The 16,326-nt window shown below is 41.6% G+C and overlaps 1 protein-coding gene across 1 annotated transcript; it reads right to left on the bottom strand.

Moving 5' to 3' along the window:
• LOC107607883 lies at positions 305-658 on the bottom strand. The gene has a single exon (XM_016309779.1). It carries the CDS (start codon positions 656-658, stop codon positions 305-307), a length of 354 nt encoding a protein of 117 aa, XP_016165265.1.

The raw sequence follows: 16,326 nt of genomic DNA, 5'->3' as shown, positions 1-16,326 counted from the left end.
TGTGTGTAAGCTTGGTAAAGCAGGCCTAAATACCGATTAGAAATATTGGTTATGGCATTGCTAACTAAAGTGTTTGGGACAAGCGCTGACCAAAAAACAAATGTTTGGGATTGGAGAAAAAATTAAAAACCAACCATTTATGTTAGTTGTAGAGTCTGCCTTCAAAGCTGAGATTTGGGGGGTATATAGGTCTAAAGATAATATAGACCATGGGTTTGAAAAGAATTATAATACAATGTGATTCTTTTTTTTTTTTTTTTGATGGAATAATGGGGGTCAAGAACCCCAAAACAGCAAGCAGAAACTACAAGCCTCTAAGCCTAAAAGAACCATACATGTCAAAAGTTAAAGCTGAAATAATATCAGGTGTAGGTGTATCAAAAATGTGGAGACATATGGGAAGATCATGCCCCTTCTTAGCCATTATATCTGCAACTGCATTGGCCTCTCTTAAGGTGTGATTCCAATCAATATTTTGCACGCGCCTGCTTAGGATCAGAATATCTTGCACAAGAGCTGCACAAGGGTGGGAGTTTGGGCATCCTGTTTTAATAATCTGAAGAGCCATAAGAGAGTCAGACTCCACAATAATATTCTGTAAATCATTAGCAACTTCTATTTGGAGACCTTTAATAATTCCCCAAAGTTCAGCATGCATAATGGTACAGTTACCCAAATTACAGGAAAAAGGAAGCCGACTCTCGTTCTTTGGACACCAACCTATGACCGAACAAAAAAAGGTTCGTCACTCTTTTTCACATACACCGGGAGAAAGGGTTACGATAGCAAGCCCCTCCTCGGCCGGAGAGCCTCCGGGACAAGGGGGCGCATGCATATAACGGAGCAACCATCCACTCTCGAGATTCGTATTGATCAATCGATCTCCGCGTCCTGCCAGTTCGCTAAGTAGACTCACTCTCCCGAGGGGCTACAAAGGCTGGAACTATTCCTGTCAAAAACAAAGGACCTACTTATCATCCTAGGAGTTAGCAGGTATGATTGAGTCCCCTCTCTGTCTGTCTCTCCGAGTTTCTACTACTAAGTAGCACTTCTGCTATTCAATCATAGAATCGATTCCAATCAAGCTGAAAGATGAAAGAAACCCTATATTATTAGTAAGCTCTAACGCCCTTCCTTCAGCCGGCTCCGCCCCATTGTTGACTTTTATCAAATGGATATTTAGGGATCTCTCTTGTTCATAGATCTTGAAACCAGATCCATATCCATTTCTCAATATATCTATCTTTCTATCTATCGATAGATATATTGATATAGATCTCTATCTGGATCTATCTCCATATCTATCTAAGCTAAGAAAGAACCAATACTTAAAGGGCGTAACCAACGGAAGGTTCTCACCCTGTCCCCGACATTGTTCTCCGACGATGCCCCGCGGAATGGATAAGCGAAAGGGGCCTTCTCTTTCTTTCTTCAATCGTTCCGATCAGGACAAGTGGGTTGGTTTCGTCCTTCTATCTATGCAATTCTCTGTCTTCGTTCGTGATCATGTTGGGCGAAAGGTAGTTTGTTGTAGAGGAGCTCCCAACCGTGCTCTTTCATCCGTAACCCCTCCGATCACCTTGTCTTACCCAAGGTCGAAGAAAAGTTCCTGAACTGAGCTCACTGCCCTAGCCGTATGACGATGAGTCTGGCTCGGCTATTAGGCACCTTTGGTCTAGGCTTTCTCAGGCCTATCCAAAAGTCTGAAGTTCCGTCTACAGAAGGTCTAATTCTGAGCCGAAGCTCTATTTATTGCCCTATTCCTTTTCCTGACCAAAGTCACTACTAAGGAGGGGCCGGGGCGGACTGCAATTCGTCTGAGCTTAGTCTTCTCTTCTGAGACGATTGTGGTTTTGTCATACAATAAGATCCAATTTGTTTGGACTCGTTAGGTTTGGCCCATTACCTTGAGTGAGGCCGAACGTGTACACCTTTTGTTATGAAGATCTGATCTTATCCACCGATGGGTCTTGTTCTAAGCCCACTATCCTATCCTAATAGGTCCCATCTTGTGTCGGGTTAAGGCTCCACCTCATGTTGGGTTAGTGGAACCCAATTTCTTCTTGTAGTCTAGGGCTTTGCTTGGCATTGGGCTTTAGTTAAGCCTATATCCATTTCATAATAGGATCTTTTATGTAGCCCAACTCTTTGAATTTGGATAGATCCGGAGGACAGGACCTTGGCCTTCTTGCATAGACTTGCTTTGATGATGGGTAGGCTTGTCGAAGAGTTGTATCAACGCTGGACTAGACTTCAGCCCTTGGCTTTGCCCCGCTTTCCTAACAGAGTGAGATTTTATCCCTTTTTGAAACTCAGTTGTCTATCTGATCCTTGGTCTAATTGGACCTTTCTCTATAGCTCGAATCGAATAGCTGGTCTACTGCAGCTGCAGCCATTCCATTCCTTCAGATGAGCTATGTAACTCATTAGCTCTTTAGCAACAGGAAAGGTAGAGCCTTACTGCATTCCCTCCTTCTCAGATATGTTACTTAAGATCTATAATAGTATGTACTAAAGGGATCTATCCAATACTAGAGCAATTAGAGGAGAAAGAAGAACTACCAGAGCAGGGCACAGACTAATGCCTTCGACTTCTCTTGCGCATGCATAAAACTTTGCCTCCGGCTGGATCGTATTCCCTAGCCTCCTGGCACTCCAACTTCAAACGACATGTATTTGACAAGTTGCTTTTTCATGTCACCGGAAATGGTCCTATGGGAGATTGCCTTAGTACTAGAACTCATATTCCTGTTTGGCTTCAATTATAGAGAGAAGAAGGAAAACAACCAACTTCCTATGTGGGTCTTCTTCTCTTTCATTCTCCTCTTCCTTCTTCCGAGTTTCTATATATTTTATTCAGGAGTTTTCCGCTATATTAATTTACTTTTAGTGATTCTATTATCCGCCGCGGGGGCAGGATGTGTTCACTTCATGTGTCTCAGTAAGACAGAACGGGGAGAAACATTAGGATTGTGGGTTTATATAATCTCGAATGTTTTTTTGGGTTTCATTCTTAGAAAAGAAGGCGAGACCTTCCCCAAAATAACAATCTGCTTTCTCGTTGCCATTCTTTGCTTGTTCATCTTAGTAGCTCAACAGGAGTAGAACTATGAGTAGATAGAATGGAGTTATGAAATCTCTTTATTCTTGCGTTGAGTTAAGAGCGGATTTCGCCGAGGTAAGTGATTCTTATAAATGCGAGTTTACAAATCAGGAACAGGATGAGGCGGTAGTCCTTTCCGCTCAGTTCTTCCTGCTGCAGTTAAGTGTGCTTTTATCAGTCAGTCCTTACCGAAGTCCTGTCTGCAGTAGTTGGCCTTGACACCTTAAGATCAAGGAACCCCCGAACACGGAAACGAGGCCTTTTCAGTCATGAAGAAGCGGTTTCGAGAAAGGCTTTTCTTCCTTTTCTTCAGTCTTTGTCTCATTGCTTTGGAGTCTTTCTGTTGTAGGTTCGACTCGTCTGCATTTGTATGGTTCGGAACAATTCGTTGTCCGTCTTTCGGTTCCATCCTCTTACAATTTCAAACTCTTTTTTTCTTCCTATTGTCGAAATGCTTGAATTCGTTAGAACGAGAATAGCTCAAGTAGAATCTCTTTCTTTTTGGAGGGTTCCGGAATTGATAGAGTCAATCAATCTAAATTGAATATATATAATAGCCAAATCGTTATCTTATCTTTGTCTAGAGTAAGTTGGTGTGAATTCTACTACGGTAGAGGATCTACAATCATTAGCTCTGGTTCCTTTCTCAATATGGGCAAGTAGTGAGGTTTCACCCTTGAGAGCTACCCGTAGCAGTCGTAAGGTAAGGTTGGTTTTTACGTAAGGTTTAGCGCAGCCCTCTCTTTCGGAATAGTGAATCATCGGAAGACAGCTATTTCTGATTCTGATTGACTGTCTTGCCATCCTTTCTCAGCTATTGAATCCGCTCGTCCTTCATTCCTAGATTAATCCTCTTTGAGGAAGAGACTAGGCTGCAAGTGAGAGTGATAGAATCGACTCAGCTGTGAATGCTACCGATGCCGATATCGGAGCAGCTAAAAGAAGCAGTAAAAGTACAACCATCCAATAGCAATTCCATTGCACATTCATCTTCTTCTCTCAATTCCTTTTTTTTTAAGCTATTAAGGTGCGTGCCGAGGACACTAGCGGATGCCCGAGCTGTGAGGGGGAACTACGATTTAAGACGATTTTCAATAGACGAAATCAGATCGTAAAATAGAGAAGTGCTGCCGCTCCTGAATCCTAAGTGGCTGCTTAGGTTGCATATAAATATCATAAAGTAACCTCTGATACAGTCATCTGCTAGGCAAGTGAGAAAGCAACTTTAGAAATCTTACGCTTAAGGCATCCAGGATAGATAAAAAGTCCCCCTATCTTTCTTTTATAGATCTATTTCTAGTCCTCCTTCAGTTGCAGAATAAATCTAAGCCTCTGGAGTTGCTAGCAAGCAAGGAGGAAGAATTCTATCAACTCCTCTCGAATTTCTCCATTCTCGTCATGCCATGCTTGTTCTCATTTCTTTTGAATTTCGAAACCTGACATACCGATTTTGATAGATTTGACGTCTTCGTTTTTTATTAATTCTAAAGCCAATTTGTTAGATTGGTCAAAGTAATAGTATAGGAAGATCAAAAGCTGAATAATTATTATGAGACAAAGAACAACGAGGTAATCCTCTCGGATTTTTGCTATTATAGATTTTGCACTTTCTAACATCTCGAATTTCTCCATTCTCGTCATGCCATGCTTTTTCATTCACAGATAGAGAGTCCCACATACGAAAAAGGGTCACAAATAGAGTTGAACCAAGTAACATTGCAAAGGCATAATGATAGTAGGGTCGGGATATCCCCGCCCTCCGAACCGGACGTGAAGGTCTCCCCTCATCCGGCTCTCTGCAGGGGAATCCCCACTCACAGCTTCCCCTAATATCCTTGTCGCATAAGTAGCGACCTGCACGAATGGTGTAACGACTGCCCCGCTGTCTCCGACATGGACCCGGTGAAATTGAATTCTCCGTGAAGATGCGGCTACTTTACATCTTAGCTCGTCTCTGTCTTCGTCTTTGTGTCTGCCGATTCAATTGATGCTGCGAGACTGAGAAGGATGGCTCGACGTGGATCCCTATTCTTATTTTCTTCCTAGTTCTACATTCTTCAATAGAATAAAAAGTAGCTGCCAATCGCTTAGTTCCGAGTTCAGATTTTGCCCTTCTTCAAGAGTGCCCCTTCCCTACCCTCCAATCGTCTCAGAAGAGAAGACTAAGCTAAGACGAATTGCAATCGCTAAGGGCTCGCTGCCTTAAGGTATGCCTTTAGCCCTAGTCCTAAGCAACCCGGAACCACCACGAACAGCGGAGTAAGCTCTCACGACGGCCTTCCTTTCTTCGGCATTCATTCGTCTCAAAAGAATCTTGGGCTACGCTCCTTGCGACTACGGGTTAGATAAGAAATCCTCCTTCTAGGTCGTCTAAGGCACTAAGATCTATTTCTTTCATACCACCAGGAAGCCTAGCTACTTTCTTTATCGGTGACTAGGCAAGGCGATCGTGAAAGGAAGACTTTTTCGCAGTCCCACTACGCGTAACTAGATGGGAATAGCTCATGCCCAGCTCGAGGGAAATTCCTCTTTGATAACATGAATCTGTTGTCAATTTGGCTGAGATCTTGCTACCTTTCCCTCTCCTGCACCTGGGACTCTATTTACTGCGCTTTGATCTGCCGATGATGATTACCGAAAAAGGCGAGTTGCGCTAAGGTCTCAGTTCCACTACAGACGAAGCACACCGAACCTAGGTTTCTTTCTACCTCGTCAGAGAAGAAGGAAGAAACTGGGTTCTGTTGGGGTTTTTCTCGCTTTTGGCATAGCGGGCCTCAGCGGGAGGCCCACACGACGGGCTATTAGCTCTAATGCGATGCTCTAACCTCTGAGCTAAGCAGGCTCATATAAAAGAAAATGTGCATGCATAGGAATTAAATAAACTAATAGGATCTTAGTTATTAACAGTTTGGAATTTGCTATTCCGAACATAATGAATATGTCATAATTCAATTTTTACAAATAGAATATTAAAATAAAATTAGAAAAAAAAATATATATTTCATTTCTTTTATTTATTATCATTTCGAATTTGTAATAATTCTATTACAGTTACAGTAATTATAGAAGTGAACAGTACCCGACGACATTCAGGGATGGATGTAGACCCATCGGGCAGGGATAATCATTCCGGTCTTAGTACCGAAGCCTTTAATTGACGGCTGCTAAGGAGGCAGTCTTGGTCGACCATCCTGAGTGTGACACTTCATTCCCGGCTTTGGTAAAGGCTTTTATAAACCTTCCCATGTGGTCTCTGAAGATCCCCCCGCAGGAGGCACTATCACATTGGAAAAAGTAGGACCCATCAACATTAATCTTGACATATTGCTCCTGTGGTTGGTGCCAGCGAATGAGATTTTCCAAACTATTATGATTCCTCCTTGTACGTGCACTTATGTGGCTCGCAGCAACCCTTGGGTCAGTGGCCTTGCCTTCAAAGACCAATTTATTTCGCAACCACCAAAGAGAGGAGGCACCCACTCCAAAGTAGTAAGTCCACTCCGTTTTTCTATTGAGGTTTGAGGTGAGCCATTCTCTCATACTTCCGGTAAAGAAATCCCCAACCTCTCTCGCGGGAATTAGAAGCTTCCAAACTTGCTTTGCAAAAGGACAGTCGCGAAGAACATGGACAATAGATTCCTCACCCGACTGACATCGAGGACAGCTAGGGTTCAAAGTCATATGCCTCCTGAACCTTTGAGCATTTGTCAAAATGGCATCATTTGCACAGAGCCAAAGAAAGGTGCGAATTCTTTCTGGACCATTCCAGTTCCACGCAAGCTTGAAGATTTGGTCCGTGTGGTTTTGATTGGTGTGAAGGGATTGGTAAGCAGACTTCAGGTTGAACGCCCCATCTGAGGATAAAGCCCAAGCAATCTGATCCTCATTCTTCCAAGGTGATGGTGGAGCCATTGCTAAAACTCGTTGGACAACCTCATCCGGGAGCCATTCTCTTAGCTTCCTATCATCCCAATGCCCTGAAATAGAGAGGAAATCATTTAGAGAATTAGGAGAATAATTGCTATCTCTTACCTGGGTAGCATGCTGGTCTAGAGTTCCAAGTTTTGGAATCCATTGATGACTCCAAAAATTAATTTTGGATCCATCACCTATCCTCCAAATGGTATTGCTCTCAACATCTTTCCAAGCTCGGCAAACTCCTTTCCACAAATTAGAAGCATTATTTATCCTTCTAATATTAGGGAGAATATCAGTCCCACACCGGCATTTAGACCTTAGAACTCTGGCCCAAAGATGATCTCTTTTGTCGACCAGCCCCCATCCGATCTTCATCATAAACGCATGGTTAAGGTCTTTGGCATGTCGGATACCAAGACCACCTGCATTTTTGGGTTTACAGACATTATGCCAGCTCAGAAGGTGGACTTTCTTTGTCTGGTTAGTGTCACTCCAGAGAAAATTCCTGCATTTAAAATCAATCATATTACAAGTAGAAACAGGTAAATAAGCAGTTTGCATAGTATAACTAGGTAAAGCAGAGAGGACAGATTTCACCAAGGTATTTCTTCCCGCCAAAGATAAAGATGTAGCTTTCCAACTGCTGAGTCTTGTATTTAATTTCCTTATGATTCCGTTGTAAGTGTTCTGCGTCACCCTCGAGTGGAGGAGGGGGACTGACAAACCCCAATTTGACGGTTTGTTTTGCATTGAATTTAGAGTATTTTGATAACCTTTTGTCACATTTAACCTAGGAATTAGCATGATTTTGTTATCTCTCCCATATTTGTGCTTAAGTGTAAAAACATGCTTTTTAAGCCCTATTTTGATGAATTCTAGTTCTTCTTTGATTCCATAAGATGCCTTGATGTGTTTACTAGTAATTCCAGGATTGAAATAGGCTAGGCATGGATCAAAGGAAGCAAGGAAGGAAGCATACAAGTGGAGAGAAGCATAAAAAGACAAAGAAGCAAAGTCAGCCATGCACGCACACGCGCACAAGGCGCTCGCGCGCACATCGCAGAATTAGCCAGGGACGCGCACGCGTACCGTGCGCGCACGCGTCGATGAGGGCACATGACCTCACTAATGCAACACGTGCCTGGCGATTTGAGAGGGTTTCTGAACCCATTTTTGGCGCCAAATTGCTAAGGGAAAGGAATAAAAGGATGAAGGATTAAGGGGTGATCATGGAAAAGAATTCGAAAATCAAGATTTTGAAAAATTTTGTGATGATTTTGGTATTGCACATAACTTTTCATGTCCTAGAACTCCTCAACAAAATGGGATAGTTGAAAGAAGGAATAGAAGCCTTCAAGAAATGACTAGGGCTATGCTTTGTGAAAATGATGTTCCAAAATTTCTGTGGGCTGAAGCTGTAAATACAGCTTGTTATATTTTGAATAGGACTATCATTCGAAAAGGGTTAAAGAAAACTCCTTATGAGCTATGGAAAGGAACCCCACCTAATCTCAAGTATTTCCACATTTTTGGATGCAAATACTTTGTACTTAACAATAAAGAAAATCTTGGAAAATTTGATCCAAAATCCTATGAAGGAATGTTTGTTGGATACTCCACCACTAGCAAAGCATTTAGGATTTACTTCAAGGAACATAGAACAATAGAGAAATCCATACATGTGTCTTTTTATGATTCGAACTCTATTTCTAGTGCTGTGTTAGAAGATGATGCAGGTTGTGAAACTGATGTGAACCAAGAAGCCGGTTGACAAACCCCAATTTGACGGTTTGTTTTGCATTGAATTTAGAGTATTTTGATAACCTTTTGTCACATTTAACCTAGTAATTAGCATGATTTTGTTATCTCTCTCATATTTGTGCTTAAGTGTAAAAACATGCTTTTTAAGCCCTATTTTGATGAATTCTAGTTCTTCTTTGATTCCATAAGATGCCTTGATGTGTTTACTAGTAATTCCAGGATTGAAATAGGCTAGGCATGGATCAAAGGAAGCAAGGAAGGAAGCATACAAGTGGAGAGAAGCATAAAAAGACAAAGAAGCAAAGTCAGCCATGCACGCACACGCGCACAAGGCGCTCGCGCGCACATCGCAGAATTAGCCAGGGACGCGCACGCGTACCGTGCGCGCACGCGTCGATGAGGGCACATGACCTCACTAATGCAACATGTGCCTGGCGATTTGAGAGGGTTTTTGAACCCATTTTTGGCGCCAAATTGCTAAGGGAAAGGAATAAAAGGATGAAGGATTAAGGGGAAGGCATCATTATCATCACCTTTTGACCAATAATCACTTTTAGTTTAGAGTTTTAGAGAGAGAAGCTCTCTCTTCTCTCTAGAATTAGGATTAGGAATTAGGGTTAGATTAGGATCTCATAGTTCTAGGTTTAATTCAAGTCTCCTTCAACTTCTACCTTCAATTGATGATTGATACACTTTGGTTCTTCTCTCTATCCCTATTCTCTTGTTGTAATTTCCCTTATTTTGTTTCTAGGTTTTGTAATCATGATACTCTTGTTCTCTTTATTTTCTTTCAATAATGCAATTAGAGGTAATTCATAATAATTGTGTTCCTTTTGATTGTTGTTGTTAATTCATTGCCATAATTGTTGTTAGATTCTATTTTTGTTATCAATTTACTTTGCTTTTCTTTTATGCCTTCCAAGTGTTTGATGAAATGCTTGGTTGGATTTTAGTATAGATTTTGTTCTTCTTGGCTCTGGTAGAGTAATTAGTGACGCTTGAGTTATCTAATGTCTTTGTTGATTGATAATTAGAAGTTGCTAATTGATTTAGATATCACTAAAGCTAGTCTTTCCCTTGGGAGTTGGCTAGGACTTGTGGCTCAAATCAATTCATCCACTTGACTTTCCTTTAATTAGTAAGGGTTAACTAAGTGGTAGCAATGAACAATTCTCATCACAATTGAGAAGGATAACTAGGATAGGACTTCTAGTTCTCACACCTTGCCAAGAGTCTTTTATAGTTGTTAGTTTATTTTCATTGCCATTTTGGCGCCGTTGCCGGGGAACTTGCAATGGTGTTATGTTATTGGTTATTGTATATATGTGAATAGTGTGAATATGTTGCTTTTGTTAGCTCTTGCTAGTTTTAGGATTTAATTTTCTTGCTTCTTATTTGATTTTGTTTTCATTTTCTTCTTGCTATCATGAATTCTCACCTTGGCTATGAGTTTGGTTATCAACATGTTGTAGAAAATGAGGACTATAATGAAGATGTGTATCAAGAATGGGATGAACAAAGGTGGGAGGAGCCATATGCATATGATCAATCCTCATGGCAACAACCTCCACCAATGCACTATGAAGAAGAGCCATTCTATGATGCATACCAATCCAATGGCTATGATGACTCACCTTGTGATTTTCAAGCACCGCCACCATATGCCTATGACTCTCACCCAAAAAATGTTGGCATGGTGTATATCGAAATTGAAGAATATGAAGAGGTTGACCAAGAAATGGATCTATTCATCAATGAATTTCTATCCAAAATTGAACCACCTCCCATTAGACAAGAAATCAAAGTTCTTGAAGACAACACCAAGCTATGTGATAAAAGGGGAAAGGTTGGAATCAAGGAAGCTCGCAAAGAGGTGGAAATACACAAAGAAGAGCACAAGGATGCATTGTCTAAGTGTGGGGAAGTCTCCCTTCCCAAGTTACCATCCAATACAACATTTAAGTGGGTAAAATCTCTATCGTTAAAGAGAATTCTATATGTCAACCACCCGGAAAGAAAAAGTATGAAGATCAAATCGAAGATGGGTGTGAAGATAAGATATGGGATCCCGGTTCGCTGAATGAAGACCAACTATGGGGACTCATATCTTGGGTTGAACTTTGCCCAAGCTTGGTGAAGACGGTTGGATATTCTGTCAAACAATTGAGAAGCAAGGATCCTTGGAGATTCAAGGATGAGTACAAACATAAGCCACCATGACAATAAGCTCTTCAAAATGTCCAACTTAAGGACTTAAACTAAAAGTGCTAGGTGGGAGACACCCCACCATGGTAAACTCTTTCCATCCTCTTTTAGTTTTGTTTAATAAGTGATTGCTGCTGCAAATGATTGGGCCAAACCCCAGAGAGTTAAGCCATTTCTGGGCTCGCTTTAGGCCCCAGGCCCAACCCAATCTGCGCGAGCGCATGCATTGCGCCAGCGCGCCATTTCACAATTCGTCAATGTACGCGGAAGCACATTTACCGCGCGCGCGTCCCTGCGTGTTGCCACCAATCTAGGCCACGAACCCGAGAGTTGGGCGTGCCTCAAGCCCATTCTAAGCCTCAGGCGCACTCTCATGTGCGCGTGCGCGCACCGTACGCGCACGCGCCCCTGCCTAATATGCCGCCCCACGTTAGCGCGCACTGCCCGCTCACGCATGAATCTCCCTTTCCCTTAAATGCGCGCGGACGCGTACATACCGCGTGCGCGCAGGTCTGGTGTGCGACCCCCAGGCCAGTCTCCAGAGAGTTAGGCCTAAGTTAGGCCAACTCTAAGCCCCTAGCCCAACTCCATCCACGCGTGCGCGCACGGTACGCGCACGCGTCCTTTCCTATTTTGCTCATCCCCGCTTAAGCGCGTTGTACGCGCACGCGTAGGGTCCACGTCCTCTCAATGGACGCGGACGCGCAAGGTGCGCGCGCGCGCCGATTCAAAAAAATAGGGATAACCCTAGCTCGCGAAGCACGCTGCGCAGTCGCGCAACCCTTTCCCCAACCTCTACCCTCTTCTTCTTCTTCTCTCCCCCAACTGCCGTCGCAGCAGCAGCGCCGGTCGCCGCCGCACGACCTACCTCCGTCACCGTCCTTGGCCATCAATTCCCTTTCCCTCTCACCACCACCCGTTCTCTCTCTCTCCCTCTCACTCCTCTCACCCATCTCACCCTTCCCTCCGCCGTCACCCCGTCATCACTGCCGGCGGCTTCCCCCTCTCTGTTCTTCCTGCACCTCCGCCTATCCTTCTCCTCTCTCACCATCACCCTCTCTCCTCCCCTCAGTTTCTCATCCCTCCGACCAAACCACCGCGCGAGCCGTCCTCACAGCCACCGTTCACGGCGGTGCCAGGTTCTGTCTCTGCTGCCCCTGCCTTATCGTCGTCCCCCTTTCCATTCTCAGTTTTTTCCCGGCTCCCAGGTTCCTGCTCCATTTCTGTTATTTCTTTTTCTATTTTTCCTTTTTATTTGTTCATTTATGTTAGTTCCTGGAATTGCATGTTAGTTAGCTAAATTCATATTTTGTATGTTAGGTTAGATAGATATAATTGCTGTTAGGTAGCTAGGGCTGGATAGAGGATTCTAGGCCTGATAATTGCTCCGTATGTGCATATCCGCTGCTTGCTTCCTTGGGTACGGAATGTTGGTTTTGGGTTGATATTCCATGCAATATGTGTTGCCAGATAATATCTGTTTGCTGCTGTGCGTGATTGATGTTATTTTTTTTGTGCTATTTTGCCATCCGGGAACGTCCAATTTTAAGCCGGAATGCTGCCCGATTTTTAAGGAAATTAGTTTCATTTTGATCTTTATTTCAGTTTTGGGCAAATTTCTGTTCCCTTTTTGACTTCCCGGATTTGCACAATCATTGTGAACATGAACCGCAACTTCTCGTTCGATTGAGCCTATCTATCATCATATCACTGATCCACTTTTCTAACTTACTAATTTCTTTAACCGTTTTACTTCCACTCACTTTTAACCCTCTTTAACAATTCTTTCAAAAATATGATGATATTATTGCCTTTTGAACATGAGATGTTGCCTTTAATGAAGATTACAGTCTTGGTTCATTCACTTATGCTTACTTGTTCACTTTTACGTATTCAGTGCAACATCATGATTGCTCTTTGATATTTGTCTCCTGAACATGCCTTCTTTGTTACATGCTAAATGTTTTATATCTTCTATCATATTTTTCAGGATGTCGGATAGAGGAAAAGCTATAGCCTCTGCTTCCAGAAAAAGGAAGCGCTCCAAGACCTCTACGCCCCCACCATTTGCTAACTATGCGAGGAATCCGCTGAATGAGGAGGAGAAAGAAAATCAGTTACTCCCGTCCACTGATCCAACCAAATTTCCAAATCTCTACTACGAGCTCCGCCTTTCCCGTTATGCAAAGAAGAATCTGAATATTGAGAAGAAGCTGAATCTTCCCAATGATGTGAGGCGTGCCATAAACGCCCGTATTTCTGAGCTGGGCTTGGATTTCGTCGATAGGGACTTGGGACGGATTAACATCTCGTGGGTCAAGGAATTTTACTGCAATTTCTTTCGACCGGGCTTGGATTCAGTATTCTTGAGGGGTAGAGAGATTATGATCACTGAGGATGCCTTGAGGGATGCACTGCTCTGCAGAGTTGGTACTCCTGAGACTTGTGCCTACCAGCAGGCAGAGGTAGCTCTCCTCTCCATGACTTTCGACTATGAGGCACTTAGGCGCGTGATTGCCACACCAGATGCTTCTTGGGTAATGGATTCGAGCAACACAAAGCCCAAGGGCATGCTATTTGCACATCTAACTAGGGAGGCTAGGACTTGGCAACAAATATTCGCCCACTATGTCTTCCCTACCACTCACTTTTCGGAGATTCCGATGGATATGCTGGTCTTGATTGGGTGTGTCATGGAGGGGAAGGAGGTATATTTCCCCCGACTGATTCGGCATAGCATGTGGAGAGCTCATATTCGCGGCTTGTTACCGTTTCCGACACTGGTTACTAGCTTAGCTGAGCTAGCTGATGTATTTTAGATATTTTGATGCTTATGGATATTTTTAGATATTTTGGATGATAGATTCCGTACTTTTAGTTGGACTCTTCTTTATACATTTTGTTTATCTTTGTTTTTAGTTTGTAGTTGTGATTAGAAATCATACTTTGGATTGCAAATATTTAGTCACCCTTTTTGCATAATATATTGGTTCTAAATGAAAAAGAAAAGGGTGAACTAAGAAAATTTTTGAACTTTTCAATCACAACAATGCTTAGTCAAACATTGAGATTTTTTCAAGAAGTTTAAATATAGGGCATTAACCCAATTGATTGAAAGAGAATTTTTTGAAACTTGCTTGAATTTCATACCTCGTGAAGCATGTATTGAATTGAGAACACAAGCTTGTGAGACTTGAGCCTATTGATGTGGTTACATTTTATAACCACTTATTTTCCATTCTTGTGTGAAATTGTTCTCTTTCCATGATTGTGATCCTTGATTTGCTTGATTCTATAAGTCCGTTTATTTCTTGTGTTTGTGCATTTATATGATTGAGGCCATTCTTTCATTAGCCATTTACCCAAATAGCCAACCTTTTACTCTCCATTGTTAGCCAATTTTGAGCCTATGCTTAACCAACTTATTCTTATTTTAGCACATTACAAGCCTAAGGCAGAAAACCAATGAAAAGTCCTTGTTTGGATCTTTGATTGACCTAGGCTAGTGAGAGTGTTTTACTATTCAAAGTTGGTGAGGCTTGGAAACATTGGATGGGATAAAAAGGGGCAGTACACTTTTATGTTTAGGAATTGGGCACATATTCATGTATTGATCAAATGTAGAGACCTTATGCATTGATGTTCTTGTATTTAGTTTGAAAGAAGAAAATGAAAAAAAAAAAAGGGGGATGAAAAGAAAAGAAAAATGAAAAAAATGATGATGATGAAAAAGAAAAAAATAATACAATAAAGAAGGGACAAAATGCCCCAAAGTGAAGTCAATAAAAAGGGGATCAATGCATAAGTATTATGAATCAAATAAGAATGCATGAGTATGTAAGAAAAAGTGAAGAATGGGTAGTAGAATAGCTTGCATTTGTATAGGTCATTAAATAGGTTAGGTGGGAAAGTCTATGCTAATCAAAGACTCAAATCCTAGTCCACTTGACCATAAATGATCCTACCTTGACCCTAACCCCATTACAACCTAAATGAAAGACCTCGTGATGAATGTATGCATGCATTGAATAAGTGTTGATTGTTAGAAGAAAATCAAATTTTGAAAAACATGATTAGAAGAGAATTGAGTGAATTAACCCTTAAACACTTGAGTGAATAGAGCGGATACACATCCGGTGAGGGTTCAAAAGTTCAATCACATGTGTTCACCCATATTATCTATATTCTTGCAAGTTTGAACTCTTTTTGACAATTCAATACAATTGTGGTTTGGACTTAGTCCTTATTGCCTAGCTCTTGTGCTTACACATGCTCTCTTGGGAATTAATCTGTTTGAACTAAGCATTTCCAATTGCTTTAGATAATTGCATTTAGATAGGACTCATATAGTTTAGTTGCATTCAATAAATGTCATAACCCTTAGTTCCTTCTTAATTTAGCATGAGGACATGCTAAGGTTTAAGTGTGGGGAGGTTGACAAACCCCAATTTGACGGTTTGTTTTGCATTGAATTTAGAGTATTTTGATAACCTTTTGTCACATTTAACCTAGGAATTAGCATGATTTTGTTATCTCTCCCATATTTGTGCTTAAGTGTAAAAACATGCTTTTTAAGCCCTATTTTGATGAATTCTAGTTCTTCTTTGATTCCATAAGATGCCTTGATGTGTTTACTAGTAATTCCAGGATTGAAATAGGCTAGGCATGGATCAAAGGAAGCAAGGAAGGAAGCATACAAGTGGAGAGAAGCATAAAAAGGCAAAGAAGCAAATTCAGCCATGCACGCGCACGCGCACAAGGCATAGAAAGAAAAGTATAGAAAAAAATGGAAAAAGAAAGAAAACGAAACAAGAAAGAAATAAAAAGGGGACAAAATGCCCCAAGGTGAAGCTCAATAAGATCAATGCATATGAGTTGTGAAATGAAAAGAAAATGCATGAGTATGTGAAAAGGTGAAAAATGGGTAGCTAGATTAGAACTTAATTGTATAGGATGTCATAGGATAGGTGGGAAGTTTAAGCTTATCAAAGATTCAAATTTCGAGCTCACTTGACCAAATATGCATCCTACCTTGACCCTAGCCCCATTACAACCAATGAAAAGACCTCATGATACTTGTATGCATGCATGAAATAAATGTTGATTGTTAGAAGAAAAACAAATCTTGGAAAGCATGAAATAGAGGAGAATTGAGTGAATCAACCCTAAACACTTGAGCGAATAGAGTGCAAACACACCCGGTGAGGGTTTGATGCTCAATTACATGTTTTCACCTATGATCATAATTTTCATGCAAGTTTATAAAAATATTTAATAACTCAATTCAATTGTAGATTAGACTTGCTAGTCCTTAGCCCTTGTGCATATATGTTTCTTGG

This window comes from Arachis ipaensis, chromosome B07 (assembly GCF_000816755.2).
Source record: "Arachis ipaensis cultivar K30076 chromosome B07, Araip1.1, whole genome shotgun sequence".
Lineage (NCBI taxonomy): Eukaryota > Viridiplantae > Streptophyta > Magnoliopsida > Fabales > Fabaceae > Arachis > Arachis ipaensis.
The sequence above is the reverse complement of the archived record's forward strand: the minus strand, read 5'-3'. Positions and strand labels throughout refer to the sequence as shown.